General features: G+C 41.4%; 1 protein-coding gene across 1 annotated transcript; it reads left to right on the top strand.

The window, feature by feature from the left end:
* The first annotated feature begins 4,105 nt into the window (after positions 1-4,105).
* On the top strand, positions 4,106-5,056 carry LOC109378216 (olfactory receptor 56-like). The gene has a single exon (XM_019634676.1). The coding sequence runs from the start codon at positions 4,106-4,108 to the stop codon at positions 5,054-5,056; it is 951 nt and encodes a 316-aa protein (XP_019490221.1).
* The last annotated feature ends 7,049 nt before the right edge of the window (positions 5,057-12,105 follow it).

Here is a 12,105-nt window from a genome sequence, read left to right as displayed (position 1 = left end):
TTCTCCTTCCTCACCATGTCTACTTTCTCTTATCTATTGCATTGTGTCTTTGTTTTCTGTCTGTCCACCTTTTCTGGGGAAATAACATTTCTGATATTCTAACAATTTCCTTCATTTTTCTCCATCATGTCACATTTCTTTATATAGTCTCCTTTTCCTTGACATTTTCCCATTACACCTTTCATCTGTCCCTTCCTCTCTGGGCCTATTGTTAATGTTTCCCCTCATTTCTCTCCTTTCTGGCCCCTCACCCTCTTTTTCTTGTGCCTCCTTGCATTGTGTGCTGTCGCTCTATGAGAGTTCTGTCATTATCTGGGATAAACTTCTCAATTTGCTCCTATGTGCTGTGACCATGGTGTGTATGGTCAGGTAGGCTTGGTAACAAAGAGATTCCCCACAACACCCTGAAGGGACCTTGAGAATGGTATCCAGTCAAGGTTAATTTTTCTCTAAAAAACATGTTAAAATATGAATTCATTACTTTTACTTTTTTCAAAGAATTCTGAATTGTTACTTGTTTTATGTATTTAAGAATGCTATGCTATAAAGGAAAATGAAAGAGAAAAGATCTTCTAGATACATCTGTTACCTGCTCAGGACAATCTGCATTTAATTTGAAGGAATACATGAACACGTTCTTGTCAAAAATTCAAACACTGCAGGTCAAGCTAGAGTCCCTCTTTGATCATGATTCCCACCCGATCCTAACCCTTTCTCCAAAGGTAACCACTGTTATCGTGCTCCGTGTCCTTCATTAATTTATGTGTACGTGTTTCTCCTGTTCTTGCCTCCCCACACTTAATATTACCAAACTTTATACCAACTTGATGGGTAAAAAGTTGTATCTCTATCTTAACTTGAATTTCTCTAGTTACCAGTGAAATAAGCAGTCTGATAATGTTCATTTGGATTTTTTTTCTGAGAATTGCTGCTCATTTTATTTACCATTTTCTTATTGATTTGTGGGTATTTATATATTTTAAATATGAAAAGGAATGATCCTTTTCTAGTAGTAGTATTTTAAAGAGCATTATAAATATTTATTATTATATATGTTACATGTATTATGTTCATTTTTTGTTCCTTATTTAGTGAGGTTGTTCCTACTCAAAGGTCATAAACACAGTGTCCTGTATTTCTTCTAATAATGTTTTATGGTTTTCCATTTAGTTCTTTAATCTGCCAGGAGTTCATTTATGTGTGTGGGATGAATTAGGGATCTAACTTTTTTCCAAAACAGGCAAACAATTTTCTCAAACCATTCATTGGATAACCCTTCTTTTCTCAGAGAGTTAAAATTTTATTATTTAAATCAGATTGTAAGTTTTCATCCACATATGTGTGTGATTCTAGACTTATTCTGTTCTGTTGGACAATTTGCTTCTTCCTTCCCAATACCAGACTCTTTACATTTTGATAACTGATGAAGCAGTATTACTGTTTACTCTGAACTGTTGGACATTGTTTAACTTTTTCAAAATTATTTTGGCTATTTGTTCAGCACATATTTCTCAAGTTTCTGCAACATGCTGTGCATGCATGTTGGTTCTCACTTGGTTAATTTCCATGACAAATGTGTTTTGGGTTCAAGTCAACGTTATGTTTATGTGGTTATTTAAAGTATGTTATTGTCTCACAAACAGTCAGATTCAAGAGGCACAAAATCATATATCGTAAAGACTCTTCTCTAGCTTATATCTCAGCAATCTGATTCTTCTGATTCTTTCATCTGAAGCAAAATCATTACTTTTTTCTTGTGTTTCATTCCATGCTCAATCAGCCATTTTAGCCCAGAAGTGGAGTCCTTTGTATATCATGGTTCTCCAGATGCTGGGTGTTGAATATAACCTTTAGTTATCTTCAGGCTGCTTAGGCTGAGAACTAAAGGACTATTGCTAATACACATCCTCTCTTCTCTCCAGGCCACCAAGAACTCCAAGAACTCTTCTGCAAATATGGCTGGTCTGTAGGATTCTTTGTTAAATTCTGTCTTCTCTGCTCCTTGCAATAAATTGGGTTCCAAGGGTTCCTCACACTAGTTCCTTGCTTCTGCTGGTGCCAACTAGAAATTTTGGTTTTGCCCTTGTCTTTGCAGAGGTTACTTTGTGGTCTGTGTTCACAGGTGTCCTTTTTCCACTTTCTCCTTCACTCCTTTCAGTTTCTACTCTTTTTGTTGTGATTTCCAATTTTATCTTGTGGGTTCAGTTTTCAGCCATCACAATTTCATCCAACATGGACTGTACTTCTGCTCTGGATCTCCTTACTGTTTTGGGTGACATCTGAGAGAATTCTAACTCTACCCTTCCATCTTCAAACTGCAAGTGTCCTTTTTGATTTTAGCTGAGGTCACATGGTTTTATAGATTTGTCTTGGGGAGAATTTACATCCTTGCAGTGTTAAGCCTACCTATGCATAGCTTTGTTCAGGCCTTTTTTTATGTCTTTCAAATGTTTTATCATTTTTAGCCTTAGGGTTCTTTCCTAGGTAGTTTACATTGTTGTTGCAATTGTGAATAAGATATATTTATTCTTTCTACTACTTTTACTAATTGGTTAGTGGTATTGTCTGAGAAAGCTGCTAATTTTGCATATTGATATTATATATAATATAACTTTGCTTTTACGATTATATTTTCACATTCCTTATATAAAATGTGTAAAATATAAATAAATTGGTGAGACATAACCCTTAATCCCACTACCTAGAAGAAACCACACCCTTAATATCTTGGTGTATTTACTCCCATTCTTTTTTTAAAATTAAATTTATTGGGGTGACAATGGTTAGTGAAATTACATAGTTTCAAGTGTACAATTCTATAATATATCATCTATATATCACATTGTGTGCTCACCACCCAGAGTCAGTTCTCCTTCCTTCACCATATATTTGACTCCCTTTACCCTCTTCTACTAACCTCCTCCCCCTTACCCTCTGTTAACCACTAAACTGTTGTCTGTGTCTATGAGTTTTTGTTTCTTTATTTGTTTATCTTGTTCCTTTGTTGCTTTCAGTTCTATATCCCACATATGAGTAAAGTCATATGGTTCTCGATTTTTTCTGTCTGACTTAATTTCACTTAGCATAATAATCTCGAGATCCATACATGTTGTCACGAATGGCAGTATTTCATCTTTTCTTATGGAAGAATAGTATTCCATTGTGTCTATATACCACATCTTCTTTATTCATTCATTTATCAATACTCCTACTCTTTAAAAATTCTTAAAAATACTGAGTAGATATAAATTTTTGCTCAATATCTTTTAAAATGTCATAAATATCTCATTGACTACATATTCCTTTATCATGTGATTGTACCATAACTTTCTTAGTTTTTCCTTTAGTTTGGGCATTTGAATTGCCTGTAGTTTCTTATTTACTAAGTTTCTTAGGAAATACTTTATGCTTTCATATCTGAAAAAGAACAAAATTAATAAACTTCCCTCTGTCTCAGTTTCCCAACTTGTGAAATGGGATAATGATCAATCTCTCAGAGCATTTATGAAGATTAAATGTGAGGATGTGACAAAGTAATCATCATGGTGCCTGGCCCATGAGAAATGCTCAAGTAATGTTAGCTGTTATTACTTCTGACCCACTAGGCACTGCTTGCTATAACCTGCAATTTCATGTCACTCTATAAGATGGTATTGTTATTCTTATTTAAGATAAGAAAACTGAGGTTCCAAAATGTTATATAAGTATTTAGTTCACTCAGTTGGTAAATGTCTTTGCTGCTTTAGTACTTTTTCCTGAAACAGCCAATCCTTGGGTGAGGCTGGCCTGAAGCTTTGTAGGAGAAGCAAATATGAGAGCTTGAGAACAATTCCCAGCAGAGGGAGAAGCAGTACCCACTTTAGCAATAAATAACTTAAAATTTGCTTTTTAACTATATTCAGAAAGTCTTAGAAGTTAAAACAACACCAAGAGTTTGCATCTTTGTTTTTTTAAAAGAGCCCAGGTCTATTACCCTGAACCAACTAACATTAAAAGTCAACAACACATTGGGCAAAGTTGTGATGTCCTCATTATTTTGGCACTAAACATAACCCTCCTGTTTCCAGACCCCAACCATCCCCTGGAACTTCCCTCTGCAGGAACAATGGCCTGGATGGAAAACCAGACTCTCATCTCCCACTTTGTCCTCTTGGGCCTCTTCACCCACACGCCACTGCATCTCTTCCTCTTCTCCATCGTCATGGTCATGTTTCTGGTGGCCCTCTCTGGCAATGGGCTCATGATCCTCCTCATCAATACAGACTCCCGCCTGCACAGCCCCATGTACTTCTTCCTCAGCTGGCTGTCACTCATGGACCTTATGCTCATCTCCACCATTGTGCCACGGATGGCTGCTGACTTCCTCCTGGGCCAGGGCTCCATCTCCTTCACAGGCTGTGGGCTCCAGATCCTCTTCTTTCTCACCCTCCTGGGGGATGAGTGCTTCCTGCTGGCCTTCATGGCCTATGACCGCTACGTGGTCATCAGCAACCCATTGAGGTACTCAGTGGTCATGAGCCGCCGCATGTGTTGGCTCATGGTGGGAGGGTCCTGGCTCTTTGGCCTGATAGACGGGCTGATCCAGGCTGTCTTCACCCTGCGCTTCCCCTACTGTGGCTCCCAGGAGATTGACCACTTTTTCTGTGAGGTCCCCGCCGTGCTCAAACTGGCCTGTGCTGACACCTCCGTCTATGAGACCATGATCTATGTCTGCTGTGTCCTCATGCTGCTCCTACCCTTCTCTGTCATCTCTGCCTCCTACCTGTGGATTCTGGTGGTGGTGCTCCGCATGCGCTCTGCCGAAGGTCGGCAGAAAGCCTTTGCTACCTGCTCCTCCCACATGGCAGTGGTCTCCCTTTTCTATGGGGCTGCCATGATCACCTACATGAGGCCCCAGACCTACCACTCCTCCAAGCAGGACAAGGTGGTCTCTGCCTTCTATACCATGATCACCCCTCTGCTCAACCCTCTTATCTACAGCCTGAGGAACAAGGAAGTAGCTGGGGCTCTCAGGAAACTCCTGGGGAGATGTTCTTGTGGTGGAGGACAGGGGTAGGTTGACATGGGCACCTGCAGATGTGGGCTTGGGCTGGGGAACCTGGATTAGTCCATTGTGGTTCAACTGGAGGAGAAATAAGTGTGCCCTGCTAAAAATAAAAGTCATTCCCTGACCAGAGTTCATCAGATTAGCATGTCAATTCAATCCATCATGTCCATGCTGAGTGTGGGCAATGTGGAAGGAAGGCAGGGCTTATGGGGTTACAAAAAATAAAAGACACAGAGTCTTTACTCCACAGTTGCTGGGAGAGTTGGCAGGTGACAGGTCTCAACTGTGTCCTTCTCCTGGAATTGTCCACAACTGAGGAGATGCACCTTGCCTAAGGTCATGCTTTGCCTTGAGGGGATGCCTAAATCCCATGACTGGTCAATGGATGGTATAAAGTTCTGACTGACTGGTCTCAGTTTCTTTGCAGGGCCATTCAAGCTCTAGACCTCCTTGCAGGGTCATCTGAGGCATCATAAGCAATTTGTGTCTAATTTTGCTTTCTTAATTCCCTTCCTCCACCATAGGTTTCAACCTTGACAGCACTCTTCAATAAACCTCATGCATGCACACCTTTCTCAGTCTGTTTTCAGGAAACCTGACCTATGACACGTGCAAACTTAGGAATAATGTGAAGTTAGTTTGCAAAAATGGTCATGTATGATGTGGATACAAGAAGGGTTTTATTGCATTGTTGATGTCAGGGAGAGGTCAGAAATAGCATCATGGAGACACCTAAGACAGGTTTAATGCAGGAGTTGCAAACTCAAATGCCCTCATGCCCAGATGGGAGGTATCAGTGAAGGTAGCTATGTGGTGGTGACAGCATGAATGGGACATTCACTCCTTAACTAAAGTCATTTAGCTTCTCTGCTCCACATAGGATAGGTAAGCATTGAGTTGGAAGGAGAGTAAGTGAAGGTTGGGTATATGCTGGAGGAGCAACCATAGATGGGCCTCACAGTTGGGCCCTGGGAGCCCAGAGGACAGCACTAAGTACTGGGCAGGACAAAGGAGAGGACAGGGAGGTGTGCACAGCAGGATCAAGACGTGTGTCCAAACTCTCTACGATGGCCATGAAGATGACTCTCATATCTTCACATTCATTTTGACCCTGGTACAGCATTAGGAAACTCCTTTCTTGGAGTTCCATGCCCCAACAATATCCAGTTCTGAGGATTTTCTGCTCCTGTGAGTTTTATTCTTCCCTACATCTCAACCCTGACCAGAGTGGGAAGTACTGAGAAGTGAAGAGAACTGAGTGGAAGGGCGTTCTCATGGTTGAAGGAGTGTCATTCCTGAACTGTCGTGCAGCCCTATAGTTCTGGCCCAGCTGGGAAGCGGGGGTGTGAGAAAGTTGTATAAAGGAGAAAGAGACATATGGGAAGAATTAGTGGGACATAGCAAAAACCTTTCCACTGTTTTTGCCTTCCCTATATTTCTACTCAAGGAAGCAAATAACAAAATAACAACATAAAACTGATAGAATCATTCATACTTGGGACTTGGTTTAAGCAAAAAACCCTGACGTGTGATAATAATCTGAATGGTGCACATTTGAGAGAAGCAAGTGTTACGGATATAAACTTCATATTAAACTTATAGACATTACTTCCTAGCTTCCTTTTAGAGTACTTAGTGGTACTTCAAAGGTCAGGACTAGGCGATACAAGAAAAGGTCACATTGAGGTGGGTATGTGCCACAGGACCCCTAAATGTACCTTGGGTCAATTTTCAGGGGGCTTGGAAAAGGCTGAGATTCAGGCTAGCCAAGGCTGTACAGAGCATAGGTTCAGCCTGCACTTGAAAATCAAGGAGACTTTTTCTTCATCAATTGTCCAAATGAGCTGGCCTGTGTTTGCATATCTCGCACTTTCCTTCTCTTACCCAGTGTTGTAACAGGATGGTAACGTCCTAGTTAATCAGAAAGTTGTGCATCTTTTAGCACATTATTAAAATTGTCACATCCCAAGCAGAAGAGTTATCACTCTTGATGCTTCCTGAGTGGCGCTTTTGCAACACTGAGACAGTGAAGGTTTGTGTTCTCATGGAAAACCATGTTTAATTGTGAATTTGTTTAGGCATTCATCAACCTTTACACCAAAAGGCTTCCTCCTATTGTGGCTTTTGTGACATGGAGTGAGAGTTGGGCAAAGCCAAGTCTCTTACCTTTGCCTCTCTCACTGTCCTGAATCTCTCCAGGCCACAGCCAACTTCTGTCATGGGCTGAGGGTTTGTGGTGAAGGCTGGGCAGAGACAGAATCAGGGAGATTACCCAGAGAGTACAGGCATCTTGTCTCAGTGTTTGACCCTGGCAGAAAATGAAGGGTAGAAATGTTCATGGTGGGGGTGGAGTTGAGTGATGATGTTTTAAAAGATGAAAACATCTGACTTCTGAATCAAGATAGTACAGTATATTCATGCATCATAAATCTCTCTCCTCAAAATATATAGTGATCAAGGATAAAATATAAAAAGAGAAAATAAAGAAGATGCAACTCATTTCAGATACAAGAAAATTTGTGAAACAGAAACAACAGACACGTGCCACAGAATGAGCAGGGCTGAAACCTTGGGCTTGCTGGGGGCTGGGCTCGGACATGCCCCAGGTGGATGGAAGTTTCATCCTGCAAAATGAAGGGACCTACAAGAACCATGAAAGACCAAGAACAGAAACCAGACTTTGGGGCTGGAATCATGGGCTGGGTTAGGGCTTCATATCTGAACCCTCAAAAGAAACTGTAAAACCTGTGACCAAGTGACCCCTGGAGCTCTAGTACTGGGGAGCTGCAGGCCTGGGGAGGCACAGATGGAGTCCAGAGACCACTTAGCTCTGCCATTGTGCCAACATCACTTGGCAGCAACAGCGAGTTCTCACTTTAAAACTTGCTTCAGGATGTGACATCCAGAAGCCTGGAAAGAAGTAATCACCAATCACTGAGCCTGGCAGGGAGGTGGGTGCATGTTTTTGCATGGGAACATGCATGAGAGAGACAAAAAATGATAATAAAATTTTAAAAATTACATCAACCCCTCAAAAGGAGCCTGAAAACAAACAAAAACCAAAACATGAGCTAAATCAACACTCAAGATGAAATTCATATTACAGAAGAATTAGATAAAGAATTTAAAATGGTATGTTTTCAATTCTGTGTATGAAGGCACTATTAAAAGTGTGTCATCCGGTGTAGAAGCTTGACCACTGCACTGTACATCTGAAGCTGCTGTTGAATAATATTGTATGTCAACTAAGATTTGATATATATGTAGTTATGGGATGTGGAGTACAGTGCAGGGAGTGGAGTCGATGGAATTGTGATAGATATGTATGATATTGGGGGAGGGGGCGGTTGTTGAGGGGAGGGGAGTGGTCACTTTGTGAGAGGTGAAAAGGATAACTATTGCATTGTTTTGTACACCTAAAACTAATTTTTTTAAAAAAGTGTGTCATCTACCAAAATAGAATACAAAATAGTAAAGAAAAATAGTCAGAAATGAACTATGAATGGTGACAGTGAAAAAAAAAACAATGAAAAATATGTGGGATTAATACTGCATTAAAATTTTAATAATGCAGGGCCGGCTGAGTGGTGCATTGGTTAGGAGTTGGCTTGGGACGCCAGCTCTGAGCAGCAGGGCCCCAGTTTGGATCCCACATATGAGGGCCAGTGACGCTGCGCCCTCTACAGTTAAGATGGTGAACAACAACTCGACCTGGATCTGGGCTGCTGTGAGTCATTGGCGATGGCGTAGGCTGCAGTGGGGCTGGCCAGCAGCTGGTGTGAGCTTTCGTAAGCTGCCGTGAGCCACCGTGAACAGCCATCCAATGGCCGGTGAGCAACTGCCTCACCTGGGAAGAATGCAATGATAATACCAACATGGGCCGGTGAAACAACATCCTCCACAACTAGACTGAAGAACAAAAGGACAGCAACTTGTCTGTTCCCCTTCCTCGATTCCCCACCGCTGTTCCCCTCCCCCAATTCTCCAGTAAAATCTTAAAAACAAAAACAAAAAAATTTTAATAATGCAGTAGTTGGGATAAACTGTAGATGGAAGGTGGCTTAAGAGGAAATTGGTAAATTGAAAGCTGGTACCAAAGCACTCTCAGAATTAAGCATAAAAAAGCATAGATTTGAACACCTGAAACTAATATAAAATAATATTGAATGTCAAATATAATTTTTAAAAATGGTCATAGGGATATAAGGTATAGCATAGGGAATATAGTCAATAATATTATAGTAACTATGTACAGTGTCAGATGGGTAATGGACTTATTAGGATTATCACTTTGTGAGGTATATAAATGTCTAATCACTATGTTGTTTTGTATGCCTGAAACTAATAAAAAAATATGAAGAAATTATTAAGAATCCCAGAATATAGACAAAGAGGCTTCTAATCAGCCCAGTAGGCATTCTAGCAGGAGGAATGGAGGGAATGGATGATGGAGAAGTGGCATTTGAAGAGGAAATTCCTGCGAATTGAAGAAAGATCCAAGTTCTCAGAATGAAAATGTTCTCTGAATTCTGAGCAGGAGAAATAAACATACCACACTCAGATATACTGTAGTGAAACTGCAGCCATCAAGGATAAAGAGACAATTTCAAAAGTTACTAGAAAAAGGAAGAAGGTTTAACAATAAATGATTGACAGCTTCCTCATCATGACAGTCAAGAGCAAAAGACAGAGGGGTGACATCTATAGAAAGCTGAAGGTAAAATGTTTACCTGGAAGTTTTAATTTAGTCACAGTGTCATTAAAAAAAAAAAGCATTTTCAGACAAACAAAAGCAGGGAAGGTGTTTACCACCCACAGATTCCCACTGAAAGAACTGCTGAAGGATGTGCTCCAGTGAGAAGGAAATGGAACGCAGAGGGAGAGGTTAACAAGTTGCCTGAGGGAGCTCAGTTATTGCTAAAATATATCTGGAAGAGTAATTAACTATTGCTTTTTAAAAATTCAACAACTGATTTTTTGTGTTTAAAGAAAGAATAAAACGAAATCCCCAAACAACAAAAGCAACTTTTAGCATGGTCAGGAAAAAGACAAAAATGCTGACTGAAGTTGAGAGTTGTAGGAAATGCCCTTGGTGCCCCATCCACAGGCTCTGAGCATTCACTCTGCTTTTGCACAGCAGTAGCCCTTACGACAAACTTTCTCTGGCTGGAGTGTGGGCTCAGCCACCTGCAGGAAAGGCCAGGGGTCTGGGGAGTTGATGTCCCTGAGAGCATCCTTCGACCTATTCACAGTTGGTGGAGAAATCTCCTTAGCTACCTTGCCTCATGGGCTGGGGTCTGCAGACAACCTGCATGCATGCTCTGTACTCTCCCTGAGGTCCACACAGGGATTGAGCCCCACCTGTCCATAGTGGTAGCCCTGCATTGGCCTCTTTCCTTCCCGTGTAACTTCCCTACTTTCCTCTGGATGCTTTCTAGGATCACCTCCCAGATACATTACTTGCTTCAAATTCCAGTCCCACATATACCAACCTGAGACAAACAGCGGTGGTTGGGATGTGTAGGACTTTCCTTCTCTTCAATTGATGTTAATAACCTGTAGATGTTATAAAAAGAGTTGGGAAAGAAAAGTAGAAAGAAGAGGAAAACTAAAAATAACGACAAATTTTAAATTAATTTTGAAAAGAAGGAGGCCTTTTTCACAGCCCAGGGAGAGAGAAGAGCTCAGAGAAAGGCATGTCTTACATGAATCTGGGCACTTTCCTGCAATATACAAGTGAGAACAAGGTTGAGAAAGAAAGAGAAAACTGATGAGTCCTGGCATTTTATACATTGACTCCCATAGGCCAACTTCATTCCTGATAGGATGCTGCCAGGTTACCCCAAGGTACAGGTGTCCAGGCCACAGGTGTCTAGGCCCCATTGCAGATGAACCTGGCATTCTCCATCTTCATTTTAGATTCGAGTTGATCCATCAGGTGAACTTGATGTTGAATTAGACAACCTTTCTGAGCTGGATCCTCATCCAGTGGAAGTAGGAATGAGAAAAAGGTGAGCAGCACAACCTTGGCATTATCTGTGCCAGCTGGGACCTCAGAGCAGAGAAAAGAGGCTGAGAAGCTTTTTACTCACTTCCTAAGGCAAGTGGGTAAGTGGAGGGCACAGCATATCAGGGTGGTTCTTCTGGAGCAGGAGTTCCGAACTCCTTTCTCTCGTCTCTCAGAAGACATCGAAGAGGTTGTGCGACAGCCTTGGGGACCCTCCAACATGACCCTAAGAGAGAAAATAGGCAGCGTTATTCCATTCCCGGGTCAGTGGGCAAAATAATCACCTGGCAGGCATTCCTCAATAATGCAGATTCCAGGTTTCTACTTCCAGAGATCAGAACTCAGCAGGACTAGGGGTGTCAGTGGTTGAAAGACGAAGCTTTGAGAAACATTTGCTGTGATTCTGTTATCAACCACGGAACGCGCTCTCATCCCTTCCTTCACAAACTTCTGGCTTCCTGCAGGCAGCTGGTGGCCTCCCCATCCCTAGGGAGATACTCTGGTTTTGCACGTATAACTCTCTTTACCTGAAAAGACCTCTCCTCTCCCCTCTGCTAACCTGGATCCCTTCCCTTCATTCAAACGTAGAAATTCTAGTGTGATTTAGGTTCTTTTTTGCTGTTTCTGCTTACCAAATTTAACTTGTTCTGCAACCCATTTAAAGAGTTTTTTTAATGAGGTATAATTACATATAACAATGAACATATCTTAAGTGTAAAGCTTTAATGAATATTTTGTTAAAATGAGTTGTAAACAAATGAACACACCCATGTGATCATGACCCAAATGAAGATAAAAAACATCACCACATTGTCCCTCATTCCTACCCCGACTACCACCCCAGAGGCAGCCGCTGTGTCATTGGAAATAGGAGTGAACAGAAAGAAAGTGGGCAGCACAAGCTGGCATCATCTGCCCCAACCTGAACCACTTGCTCTCTCTATTGCTGTTAACATAACTTAATTTTGCCTACTCTTGAACTACCTAGAACTCGATCATACTGTACACACTATTTTGTTCCGGTTTCTTTCACCCAGCATGTTTCCTACAC

This window comes from Hipposideros armiger, unplaced genomic scaffold (genome assembly GCF_001890085.2).
Source record: "Hipposideros armiger isolate ML-2016 unplaced genomic scaffold, ASM189008v1 scaffold_1807, whole genome shotgun sequence".
NCBI lineage: Eukaryota > Metazoa > Chordata > Mammalia > Chiroptera > Hipposideridae > Hipposideros > Hipposideros armiger.
The sequence above is the reverse complement of the archived record's forward strand: the minus strand, read 5'-3'. Positions and strand labels throughout refer to the sequence as shown.

Excerpts from the sequence above, each read along its gene's own strand:
- LOC109378216 (XM_019634676.1), top strand. The coding sequence starts at position 4,106 with ATGGCCTGGATGGAAAACCAGACTCTCATCTCCCACTTTGTCCTCTTG.